Here is a 13,670-nt window from a genome sequence, read left to right as displayed (position 1 = left end):
TCAGTTCCTTGGTCTTGATTTAGTTGGGTGAGAGGTTGCTGTTTTGTGGCACCTCTCAGCCGGATTTTCAATCTCCTTCTTATATACTGATTCGTCACTACCTTTGCAAGCTCTCAGCAGAAAGACTCTATGCCATTTTGCTGACGAAATCTTCAATTAATGACCATCTGAACACTGAGTAAAAGCCATTGTTGAAGAATTTCTACATTACTTTAAGATGCCATGCTCACCTTTCACTCTTCATGTGCTGATACAAGTGAGGAGACTTTCTGGAATACTGTACTTTTGTCCTGGAAATTGTCTGAAGATGTCACTCAAAGAGTATGGCATTGTGCTACCTTATTGAATATTTTGCAAGAAGCAACAGGAGAAAGGGGGTGCTTGATGGCAAAGCTAAAATAAAAATCTTCAACTTTTCTAATAATTGTATGGAATGTTTTAACTTTGTGTCTCCTATATTTCAACAGATCTGCTAAGTCACCTGTATCCATTCAATGTATTTAGGCCCCTAATTAATTTCATATACTTCAGTTATATTTCTATCAACCTTCTCTGCACTACGGAATTCAACCTCAGTGTATCTTATTGCTAAAAGTTGTCCAGTTTTCACAATACCCTGATAAATTTCCTGTGTGTTAATATACAGTTTCACAAAAACAGCCTGTGTAAATATACAGTAGTCCTTAAATATAACTGTGAAAATGAGTAGTTACAGTGAAACACAGACGCATTATTACTTAAACTGCAGACATACTCAGCCTTTAATCACTTTCATCATGCTGAAAAAAATATCCAAAGCACTGGTGTTCTTAAAACGAATTAACTTAAAAATTACCAAGGATGTGACTGGTGAACCTATGGGTCTAAAAAATATGAGCTTATCAAAAACTGTCTGAGCGGATGTTCCATTCAGCAATCACACTCATGGTCTTCAAACTGCTAAGGCCAAAAACTTTGGAACTTACTTCTAAAGCTTCTATCTGTTCCTACTGTCTTTTCTCTTTTAAAATATTCCTCAACAGATTAAATCAAGCTTTGACACAGAACTATTGGAAATATGGCCAAAGCTTTTTGAAATACTGTTTTGGCCTCTTCTGTAGTTCCAAATTCTATAGTTCCTTGTGGTTTGTTTATAGTTATTGTAAGTGTGAGAATGAAAGTGTTTGCATGGATTTTAGTAAATCAAAATAAGTGAGTTAAAGCCATCAATTAAACTACTTACGGAAGGCAAAAGTACATGTTCAGCATTTGTTCTCTATTATTACCAACATCAATTAAAGCATGTGGTGCTCTTTTGAACTGTTGAAAAGTTTTGCTTTGCACTAACATCCACAGCCTTTGGGGACAGAGATTCAGATTTCCATTGTCCTTTGTGTGAAAAACCATTTCCTGATTTCACTCCTGAAAAACCAGGCTCTAATTTTAAGATTATGTCCCATGTACTGCATGCTCTGAGCAGAGGAAGTAGTTTCTCAGTATCAAGATTATTGGATCTCTTTATCATTGGAAACATCTCGATTAGATCAACTTTCAACCTTCCATGCTCAAGGGAATACAAGCCAGGTTTATGAATGCTGTCTTTTTAATTTAACCCTTTAAACCCTGGAGTCATTCTGGTTAACCTACACAGTCCCTCCTTTAAGGGCAATATTTCCTTCTTGAGATTCATGAGGCTCAAATGGGTGTCTGACCAAGCCTTAGAGGAGCAGAACTGTATGCTCCACATACAGTCCAGCTCCCTTCAGGAAATAGACAATATTCCACATGCTTTTATGACTATGAGCATTGTGCAATGACTTAACACCTGTACATGGACTGAGTTCCTTTTCTTCTACGCAGCAAATCGTTTGGAAAATATTTGCGCCCTGATTTTCCCTGTTGTGTGGAACTCCCCGAATTACTATTTTCACCTTAAAGAGCATCCTGGAAATTCCACCTCTCTCCAGGCAGCCTTTGATCACTCTCTTCACTCTTTCCCTTGGGGATCAGTGCCTGTCCTCTTTCTCCTTTGCAACACACACAGAATGCTGGAGGAGCTCAGCAGGCCAGGCAGCATTTATGAAAAAAAAAGTATAGTCAATGTTTCAAGCTGAAACGTTGACTGTACTTTTTTTGCCCATAGATGCTGCCTGGCCTGCTGAGCTCCTCCAGCATTTTGTGTGTGTTGCTCAGATTTCCAGCATCTGCAGATTTTCTCTTGTTTGTGATTTGATCTCTTCCTCCCTCAAGTTGGACTGGTTTACACCCTGTGCTAGAAACTAATTTAAAAGAAACTGCAAATTCTAATCAATAGATATTTGATTTGAAATATTATCAACAAGTTTTCCTCATTTCTGCTTCATTCCTTCTCACATAAGCATGTCACTTCTACTTATCCCTACGAAGATTAAGTGGTTAATCTAAGTAAATCCATTTGGTTTTGACAAATACAGACCCTCAAACTGCTTGTGTAGAGTACACAGCACTGACAGAAATGAAACCATTAAATGAAAGCTCTTTATTTCTCCCCAGGTACACCAGACCCCTCATCTGACAATGAAGGTAAAGGGACAAAACATCAGGAGGAAGGAGCTCTCTACGGTAATTGCACCTCGTTATATCCTATTGGCAGAGTCCATGTCCTGCACCTGCTTTCTTTGTTATTTGGAGGCCTGGGGTCCTTTCTGCAAAATGGTCACACCCAGCCTGGGCAATGAGCCAGTTCTGTCTGCAACAGGAGAATCTAATTATTTTTAGGAAGACAAGAAAAGTGCAGTAAAACTGATGGGCAGGACACTTTGTCATTAATAAACTCCCCTTCATTCCTATCTTACAAAGGGATTCAAAACCATAAGTGTAAGTAATCCTCAAGGTATATACTATGAAGCCTAACTATAAACTTATGAGTCTATATTCTCATTAATTTCCAGGTGTTTAATTGATCTTCATCTTCTGATTTAAAATATTTCTATCAACAGCACCCAGAAAACTACTTTCCCTACTCTTACAATATTCAAAAGGCAAAGTAGAAATAAAACTATTAGTATCAGTAAAGCTGGTTAGGGCCTCTCAAATGACTTGTGGTGCAGACACCCCTGTTTCTTTCCAGAAATGCATTTAAATGCTTGTGAATCCTTGCGTATTCTTCACTGTAATGACTTTCCCTAATGATTTGCTCGGCAGATCTACTTACTTTGGATTAGAAATTCCTCCCACCTTTCCTCCTTGTTTCCAACTTCCCACTTTGCCCGACATCAGCCAATAGAGCAGGGTCGGTTACAAAATCAGGTCTGCTCACATCAAACAATAGAAAGTTCTGGTGAAACGAAATGATTTTATCTGTGGCACGGCAGAGAGTTGTTCAGGCATTATCTATGTCTGAATAATCTACTGTCATGCCAGGAGTTTAATAACCGTGAAAGAGTTAATATAGACGACACTTATAAGACACAAATACATGTCACACATCTGTGGTTTCAGTGTGGATAGAGATGGAGTATCCATGTGCACTGCTGTCCCTGGGGCAGTGCATGTTTCACAGCTTGTTGCTTTTCTATAGTTACTTGCCTCTCAACAGCTGGTGCCTCCCTTAGTCTCCATGTCTACAATGTGGATGTGGAAGATTTCCATTGGTCGGGTCCCATAGCTGTGTGTGTAGTTGGATTAGAAGTACTGTCAGGCTATTTTTTTATATAGCAATAGCACAAGTAAGCCTGTTCATGTCATCACATGACATCTATATATGTCTTTCAAAAGGGCTTACTTGACAGTAGTCTTGAGTAAAAGTGTGGGGGAGCTTTAATCTGCTTCACCATCCCGTCCCTCTCCAGCCATGTGCAACCACCCACAGTGGCCATGGCTGCAGTAAAGTATCCGTCGATGCAAGAATCAAATTAGGTCCCTGTCTGGTCTAAATGACACAATGTTACAGTGGGAATCTAGTGGCACTTCAAGAAAGAAGCCGCCTAGGAAGCTGCCAATAACTCCTTTATTGATTAAGTAGATGGGATATTTTTGATGATTTATGAAAAATAATCTTTTGCCTCTTCCTCTCAGCCTTTTATATTGAAGTTAAATAATAGTACATTGTCAATAGGATTCTGCTGAAACTTCTCAGCTCTCACACTAATACACAATGCAGCAATTTGCCAAATATGTTTAATTTGCTAGCACAGATTGAATGGCACGGGGCACAATGGTTTACAGATTGGCTATAGAACTAGGCAGGTTACACAGCACAAAACCTGGTATTAGTTGTGACAGAAATTGATAGCATTTCAACCCAATGTTTATCAGAACATAGAAGATTAACTGTACTGCTGAAATCCCTTTCTTTAATCCTATGCAGATCATATTTTATGTTGTCCTGTTTACAGTTCACCAAAGCAATGGGTTAGCTTGACATGTTCCAGACAGAGCTCTTACATAATCAGGTTGTTGGGCATGTTGTTCCGAAGGTGGGTGAAGGTACAAAAACAAGCTCTAGGTAGCTTCTTGTGCCTCCGCTCTCTGTTTGGATGTTTGGCTATGGTACTCATCATCATGGCAGTGACAAGTGTTGCATCTAATCTTTTCAAAAAAAAATTAATCTTTCTATTAATACCATCAGCCCTCCTGCTTCAATATATTCCTCTTTTTGCTCTTCTGCTTCTTAAAATTGAGGCTTTTGGAGAAGGGACTTCACCTGAAACTCCATTCTTATGTGAGTCTAAAAGAAAATTATAAAATTATAGAATTATTATGGAAGAGTTTGAGGCCATTCAAACACCAGTTTCTAGCGGAGAAACCGTTAGCCCCAGTAAGAGAAAGAAAAAGAATTTTCTTTTATGTTGTATATTTCATTATCCTAATCTGCCTCAAAGTTTAATAAAGCTTTGTACTATATTGTTGATGTGTAGCCAATTTTATACTTTAGGAAATACTGGGTCTTATTTTTGGATATCAGGTTTCCACAAATATTATTATGGTAATATAGTGCTGTGGGTTTAAGGGGAAAATAAAGGGAAGATCTTTCCTGCTCTTCTTCAGAATGGGTCCCTCAACGTCCACCCGATAAGGCAACTCAGTTTAATATTTCATCCCCTTGACTGAATAGAATTCCATCTCTACTGCACTAGAGTGCCAGGGGAATTTTGTGATCAAGCCCCTGTAATGGTTAACCAACCTATAACCTTAGAGGTAATATTTTTACAACAGAGGCCAGATTGTTAGATTTGTTCATAATGATTAAGCCTGACCCCATTCTTTCGGTGCGTGCAGACCTTCTTTAAACTGGATATTTAAATGATGACCTGGAGTTGAAGCCTTCATAATCCCTGCCGCATCTTCTCCCACCCTCATGTTTCAAAGGTTTCAAAGGTACATTTAATGTCAGAGAGATATACATCCTGAAATTCTTTACTAAAACAGAGGAGTGCCCCAAAGAATGAATGACAGTTAAATGTTAGAACCCCAAAGCCCATCCTTGCTCCCCCTTCCCACGTGTAAGCAGCAGCAAAGCAACGATCCCCCCTCCCCCACCAAGCTCTCAAGCATGTAGCAAAGCATCAATAAAGACACAGACTTGCAGTACCCCAAAGAATACTTGTTCACCCGCTAATTTGACATACCACAGGCTCTCTCTCTCCCAAATAAGGGAAAAAGAGGTGTCCCCATTTCACAGCAAGAGGGGAAACACAACAAACAACTCACTGATTTACGATATTTAAGGTCTGTTGCGTCACTTTTTCCCAGCTCTGTGCCCAAAGAACTCGGGTCTCTGGGCACACAACCAGCAGCCAGCTATCTGCTTTCGATCTTCCGTGTACTCCCACCACACACTGGGCAGTGGCACTGACCTCGAGTCTGCCCACCTCCAGAGCCACAAAATCCCGAAACCCTGAAGGTGCGCCAATCTTCTAGGCTGCGACCTTGGTTTATCAGTGTGTGAACACTGAGTTCATAGAACACAGCACATGAAATAGTACACCACAAGCCTTTTGGTCCACAACATTGTCCAGACCTTTTAGCCTACTCTAAGATCAATCTAACCCTTCCATCCACATAGCCCTCCATTTTTCTTACATCTCCGTGCCTACCTAAGAGCCTCTTAAATGTCCCGAATATATCTTCCTCTACCACAGCCCCATGGACTTGCCACTCTGTGTTAAACAACAACTACTTCTGACATTTCACCCCAGTAATTTCCTCCAATCATATTAAAAGTAACAATTCCAGTTACACCTAGCCCCTTCCTGTTACAGTCATTCAATTTACAATGGAGCAGGGATCCAGTCTAAAACCTTCTGGTGTTCATTTCTCTGTTCTATTGTGTACAACATGAAGCTTCTACCCATAACAGGTCCATCTGCATGATTCAGCATGGTTCACAGTTAAACTGTTAACCGATTAATAGCCATATGTAACATCCACCTCTTTCTCATGTTTTATGTTTATTTTAATGGAGAAGTTATATTGCTTTAGAACTTGTGGCTGTAGTTTTTTTCTTTCTTTGCTTGGTCCACTATGTAGGCGCTCCAAAAGTCAACAGGCAGTTTTGCTGGAAACCATTGAAGTCCATCTGTGTGCTACTTACTGGCTTGTTCAGGCCTTCCTTTAACTATTTCTTCAGCTTTGACTTCTTCAATGTAGTCACAAACACCTTTAGTTTCACACCTTTTTCTGTCCAGGTTTTGACTCCGGCCTTTCTCACTAGATCATCACTGTGTTGCCACTGACCAGCACATCCCACAATCAAATGATATGTATAGTCATGAAGTGTACATTTTGAAAACCATGTGGGGTATTCTTAAAGCCAAATAGTTGGTAGCATACTGTAAATTCTGCACAATTTATTGCCTGTACAGAATTTTATTGACAGAAGGGAAATTTCTTTTCAAGAGGGGCTTTGGGGATTTTTTTCTTACGTTTCATTGGTTAAAACTGAAATTTCCATAATGCTTACAAGAACAAACAGAGCAAGTGGAAGCAATAAAGAATAAAAAGGGAAAAATCATTTGATTAGTTTGACAGAATAATGAACAATGGGGAGTAAATTGCACTATTAATATAATAGAGAAATAAGGTCATGAATGTCAGCTCAGGTTTGAGATTGAAGAAAAGCTTTTCTTTCATACTCATTCTTTGTTTTAACAAAAAAGTTACAAACCATTCTAATGTATATCAATAATTCTGCATCCACTCTATTATGATTATTATACATGTGTAGCATTCGATAGCAAATCTGATATCAAGGAGAATTGGGTAGATAACGACTAGATTAAATAAAGCTATTGTGGGACATATATTTCAATATGTGTGTGTGGAAAGAATGTAGTTTAGCATTTCCCTCATGGCCTAGAATAGGAGTGTGTAAACTTCATTTCTGCACATTTCTCTACCTGACATCTACAAGCTAACATTTTCTGGTTAGAGCAGGTGGGAATTGGAAAAAGAAACTTGATTGGTTTTACTTTGACAAATACATGAAACTGTATTATTCTGTTTCAAACAGTGTAGAATCGTGCACCATATTTTCCATCTTTACCTGTTCAGTTATCGCTAGATCCTTTCAAATGATGGCTTCTTTTCTCAATCCTGAACTGCTCCCTTAGAAATCCTTAAGGATTCATCATTGACCCTCTCTTTTCCCCAATCTAAGAGCTCCTCTTGGCAACATCTTTTGCAGATGTTGGCTCACCTTTGCACCTTTGTCATCTCCCCTTCACCTCTCTCGACTCCTCCAATAACTTTGTTATAAGACTATTCGTTTAACTTCTGGGAATATATGAACTGCAGTTTTCTCCAGTAAAACATTCAGAAGACTGAGGCCATAGTTTTTTGGGCAAAGGTAAAACCAGTTAGCTAATTATCCAGTGATCTCTATAGTACTGCCAGGACATCCTATCAAGCCTGACTAAAAAGCTGTTCATGATGAAGTGTTAAGAAGGACTACTTGATGCATTTAAAATTAGCCTAGTGGCCACTTTATTAGGTACACCTGTGCACCTCGTTCAAAGTAAATTTATTATCAAAGTACACATATATCACCATATACAACCCTGAGATTCATTTTCTTGCAGGCATTCACAGTAAATACGAGAAACACAATAGAACCAGTGAAAGACTGCATCCAACAGGACAAACAACCAATGTGCAAAAGACAGCAAACTGTGCAAATACAAAAATTAAAAATAAATAACAATAAATATATAAATAAACACATAATAAATACTGAGACCATGAGATGAAGTGTCCTTGAAAGTAAGTGAATATATCCCCTATAGTTCAAGAGCCTGATGGTTGAGGGTAATAACTGTTCCTGAACCTGGTGATGTGAGTCCTGAGGTTCCTGTACCTTCTTCCTGATGTTAACAGTGAGAAGACAGCATGGCCTTGGATGGCCATGGTGACCAATGTTGCTTTACTGCAATGGTGCTCCATGTAGATCTGCTCAATGGTGGGGTAGGCTTTTTCTGTGATGGACTGGACCATATCCACTACTTTTTGTTGGCTTTTCCATTGAAGGGCATTGATGTTTCCATACCAGGCTGTGATACAGTCAGTCAATATACTCTCCACCACACATCTATAGAAGTTTGTCATAGTTTTAAATATGATGCTTACTCTTCGCAAACTTTTAAGAAAGTAGAGGGGTATGGCCATGCTTTCATTGTAATACCACTTAAGTGCTGCACTCAGGACAGATCCACTGAAATGTTAACAATGACGATTTTTAAATTGCCAACCCTCTTCTTTGATTCTCCTTCAGGTTTCCTCTTCCTGAAGTCAATAATCAGCTCCTTACTCTTAATAATAATAATAATAAGAAGAAGAACTTTATTGATCCTGAATGGGAAATTCTTTTGTTATAGCAGCAACATTTAAAAAACACACTTAGCAGTGTGCAGACTTAACTAACAATAATGTACAAGATAATGTACCAAAGTGCAATGATGTGCAAGAATGCATGAAATAATAAAGCAAGGACTATTGTACTATGATGTGTGTTCTCCTGTCGCACAGAGATGAACTGTTGTATATGCTTATCAAATTTGGTGGGAAATATTTCCTGTTAACGATCCTTATGACAGTGGCGCTGAATGAGTCTGTTCAAAAGGTGCTCTGCTGCTTATTCAGTAGGTCATGGAGAGGATGTGCCAGATTGTCTATAATGGATAACAGTTTGTTTAGTGACCTCCTCTCCACCACTAACTCAAAAGAGTCCGGATTGCAGCCAAGGACAGATTTAGCCTTTTTGATGAGTTTATTTAGTCTTGCTGACATTGAGTGAGAGGGTGTTGTTGTGACACCACTCAGCCAGGTTTTTAATCTCTGTCCTATATGCTGATTCGTCACCATCTTTGATTCAGCCAATAAGAATGGTGTCATCAGCAAACTAAATAAAGGTTTTGGAGCTGTGCTTAGCCTCACAGTCATAAATATAAAGCTAATAGAGCAGGGATATTGCTGTGGCACCACTCAGCCAGAATTTCAATCTGCAAATATCTAATTAGCCAATCATGTGGCAGCAGCTCACTGCACAAAAGCATGCAGACATGGTCAAGAAGTTCAGTTGTTGTTCAGACCCAACATCAGAATGGGGAAGAAATGTGATAAAGTGACTTTCATCATGCAATGATTGTTGGGGCCAGAAAGGATCTCAGAAACAGCTGACCTCCTGGGTTTTCATCCGCAACAGTCCCGAGAGTTTACAGAGAATGGTGCAAAAAACAAAACAAAAATCCAGTGAGTGAGTAGTAATTCTGTGGGCAAATACAAGGATCAGAATCAGAAACAGATTTAATATCAGTGGCATATGTCATGAAATTTGTTAACCTTACGGCAGCAGTACAATGAAATACATGATAAATAGAGAGAATAAAACTGACTTACTTTAAGTATGTATCAGTCTATTAAATAGTTTAGTTAAAATAAGTAGTGCAAAAAAAACAAGTTGAAAAGTGGTGAGGTAGTGTTCATGGGTTCAGTATCCATTTAGAAATTGGATGGCAGAGGGGAGAAGGCTGTTCCTGAATGCCTTCAGGCTTCTGTGTCTCAGTCCCAAAGGTAACAGTGTGAAGAGGGCTTGCCCTGGGTGGTAGAGATCCTTAATGATGGACTCTGCCTTCCTAAAGCACCACGCCTTGAAGATGTCTTGGATATTACAGAGGCTAGTACCCATGATGGAACTGACTCATTTTACAAGTTTCTGTAACTTATTTTGATCTTGTGCAGTAGACCCTTCCATACCAGACGGTGATGCAGCCAGTCAGAATGCTCTCCTTGGTACATTTATAGAAGTTTTCAAGTGTTTTAGTTGACAAATCAAATCTCCTTAAACTCCAAATGAAATACAGCCACTGTCTTGCCTTCTTTATAGCTGCATCAATCTGTTGCATCCAGGTTAGGTCCTCAGAGATATTGACACCCAGGAACTTGAAATAGCTCACTCTCTCCTCTTCTGATCCTTCAGTTCTTTGGTCTTGCTGATGTTCAATACAAGATTGTTGCTGTAACATCACTCAACTAACTGGTATATCTCGCTCATGTATGCCCTTTCATCACCATCTGAAAGACTGCCAGTAATGGTTGTATCATCAGCAAATTTATAGATGGCATTTGAGCTATGCCTAGTCACACAGTCATGGGTATAGAGAGAGTAGAGCAGTGGGCTAAGCACACATCCTTGTGGTGTGTCAGTGTTGATTGTCAGCAAGACGGAGGTGTTATTTCCAATTCGCACAGACTGTTATCTTACGGTTAGGAAGTTATGGATCCAGTTGGAGAGGGAGGTACAGAGGCCTAGGTTCTGTAGCTTTTTATCAGGACTATAGGAATGATGGTGTTAAATGCTGAGCTATAGTCGATGAACAGCCATGTTAATGAGAGAGGTCAGAGGAGAATGGCCGAACTGGTTCAAGCTGACAGGAAGGTGACAGTAACTCAAATAACCATGTGTTATAACAATGATGTACAGAACAGCATCTCTGAATGCGCAAGACATTGAACCTTGAAGTCGATGGGCTACAGAAGCAGAAGACATTCAGTGGCCAGTTTATTAGGTACAGGAGAACAGCACTACAAACTAGAAAAGGTATTATACTACAAAGCCTGGTTAGTGCCTGTTCTTTGTCAGTACCCATTTGTTAATCTGAACTGCCAAATGACTCATTAGCAGATATTTTACAAAAAATAAAATAAAATCTGCACAGATCACATTGTGCTTATCTACGGTTGCTTGTTTTTGTCCACCTTCCCCCAGAAGAGAGATGTTAGACTGACATGTTCCAGACAGTAATTCTAGAATTAGATTGAATGTCAGGCTGCCCTTGTGCGTGTAACAAAGTGGGAAAACAATATTGGTTTTGGGTAATTTTCCTGGTCTCCAGGTTCTTTCCAGCTCTATGTTTCCAAGGTTTTTATTTCTTTCTCTAGTTGTCATGACACATTCTTTTCATACAATATAGTTAAAGCAGAATTTTTAAAATAAATTATATTTATATCTTATTTTAGCAGAGACTACTGTATTGTGTTTGTGCTGGTTGCTTTAATTCTACCCATCTCAGTGTAGTGTTTTAACACAATTAGTTTCTATTGGTGAAATTTTAGTTGTTAACTTTACTTTTGCATTGTTTTCTGCTGTGACTAAACCACAGCTGTAGAACATTACCACCCAAGTAGAAAATCACCAATTAAACCAATAATTAAGGGGCGGAATAGAGTAAAATAAGCCCAGTAGCTATTTGACGTCACTGTATTTGTGCACATAACATGTGTCATTAACCCTTAAACCTCTCAGAATGCCAGGAAATTTTTCAGTCTTCCTTCCAAGCTACATTTTCTGTTCAAGTATCAAAACAGACACTAATATTGCGAGCTATACCCAATATATGATTATCATTATCATGTAAGCACCCGTATTTCAGATAGTGTGATACTCTCTCTGTCTCCATCTTGTTTGAGTTGAGATCTGCTAGCAACACACCAGGAAGCTGAACTTCCGAGCTTCAGAGCAGTATCACATAGTTAAAGGGTTGCCTCTACTGGTCAGCCCTCTGGAGATCCTTTTCCTTTGGCCGGAGGATCTGCAGGTAGATATCGTCATCTCAGGCTGAGAGCATGGCTATTTACAAATGACATGAGAAGATATTTCTTCATTCAGAGGGCTGTGGATATTTGGAATTCTCAACCCCCAGTATATTTTTGGGCGCTGAGAGGTTCGTGAGATGTAGAATAGTAGAAAATGTCTGAAAAATTGTATTGCTTACTCCTGTTCAACCTTTGTTAAATAATGTCATATACAGGTTCATCCCAACCTTTGATGGGACTTTTTATTTTAAAAAATAAATCAGTTACCTTAGCAGTGTCATAGTTGGCATAATCCTTTCCCAGTGGATAACAGCAACCTTGCTATTTAAAGAAGGGTTTACCACCCTCTTTCTTTTTATAAATAGTATTTAGATACAAATCCTCTACATTATTCTTTGTATCTTATTGCAATAATGTGCTGATCCATTAATTCTTGATTCTTGCTGATGCAGTACCCCCTTGAGTGTATCTTAATCTCATATCAGTTGTAAGCTCTGAATCCCAATGAATGTGATAGTTTCTCTGCAGAATGCAGTTAGAATTGTCTATATCATGGACAACTAATCTATAATAGGGAGAGGAGAGGGAATGTCATGAAGGCAAAGGTTGTAGAGAATTAATATTATGGAGCAGACAGCTGTGGCTGCAGTCAGGATTTGAAACATGTCTTTCTGGTGTCAGGTCAATAATGTCACTGAACAACTGCAGAATGTTTTGAGTGGTGAGGGAAGCTATGATCTATATGGTGTCATTGACATACTGTAGCTAGAAAGAGGGATTGGGTTCAGAAAAAAGATTAAGAAGTGAGTATTACAGGTGCCATGCATTAATAAATGCAGATCTAAGAAGATAGAGCAGATTGATGCATGGGGGAAAATTTAGCACTCCACAGAAGATTCCAAGGATTTGGACTAGTTGTGGGAAAAGAGAAGCCTGTATGAAATGGATAGGTTAATAGAGCCAGGATCAGTAACATCGCATGGTGCTAGGAGGTAGGTGGAAGAGAATAGAGAGAGGGTGTAACTAGGCAGTGGAGGAGCAAGAGGGTTATAAGAAGAAACAAGGTGCACAAAAGACACAGAGAGCTTTGAAGGGATGGATAGCATTAAAGTATGAAGTAGTAGAGCATTAGTTAGAGTTAGATTAAGAAGAGTTACCATAATTTAGTACTACATGTACATAATAAATGTGACAAATAACTTTGGTTATCTGTAAGCTCAAATGCTCACAAGAGAAAATGGTCTTGTGACATTAAAGAAGACGTGGCTCAAAAAAGGGACATCGGTTATGAAATATTGCAGGAAGCGAGTTGTTTGGGAAAGAATAAAGAAAGATGGTATTGATAATGGAGAAGATAACAATGCTGGATACAGAGGATGTTTTCCTTATGAGTCAAGAATTCAATCCTCTGGTTAAGTCACAGTGGAGGTGCCATTACACTATCATGTGTATATTGTCGGCCACCAACTAACGTGTGTGAAGGAAAACATTTGCGGGGCAATTATAGGTAAGTGTATGAACAACTGAGGAAGGAAATTAGGAGATTTCAATTATCTTATAAACTAGTTTAATAAGAGTTAAAAGAACAATGAAGAAAGGTGGATTCCTAATGAAAGCAAACA

General features: G+C 38.9%; 1 protein-coding gene across 1 annotated transcript in view; it reads left to right on the top strand.

Moving 5' to 3' along the window:
- The window catches only part of LOC134337933 (MORN repeat-containing protein 1-like), a 240,582-nt gene that overhangs the window by 96,697 nt on the left and 130,215 nt on the right, over window positions 1-13,670 (top strand). The window contains exon 11 of the mRNA XM_063033345.1: window positions 2,512-2,580. Coding sequence (XP_062889415.1) covers window positions 2,512-2,580 — 69 coding nt within the window. The remainder of the gene's footprint in view (window positions 1-2,511; window positions 2,581-13,670) is intronic.

The sequence above is a fragment of the Mobula hypostoma genome, chromosome 25, assembly GCF_963921235.1.
Source record: "Mobula hypostoma chromosome 25, sMobHyp1.1, whole genome shotgun sequence".
Taxonomy (NCBI): domain Eukaryota; kingdom Metazoa; phylum Chordata; class Chondrichthyes; order Myliobatiformes; family Myliobatidae; genus Mobula; species Mobula hypostoma.
This window is presented reverse-complemented; position numbering and strand designations above follow the sequence as displayed.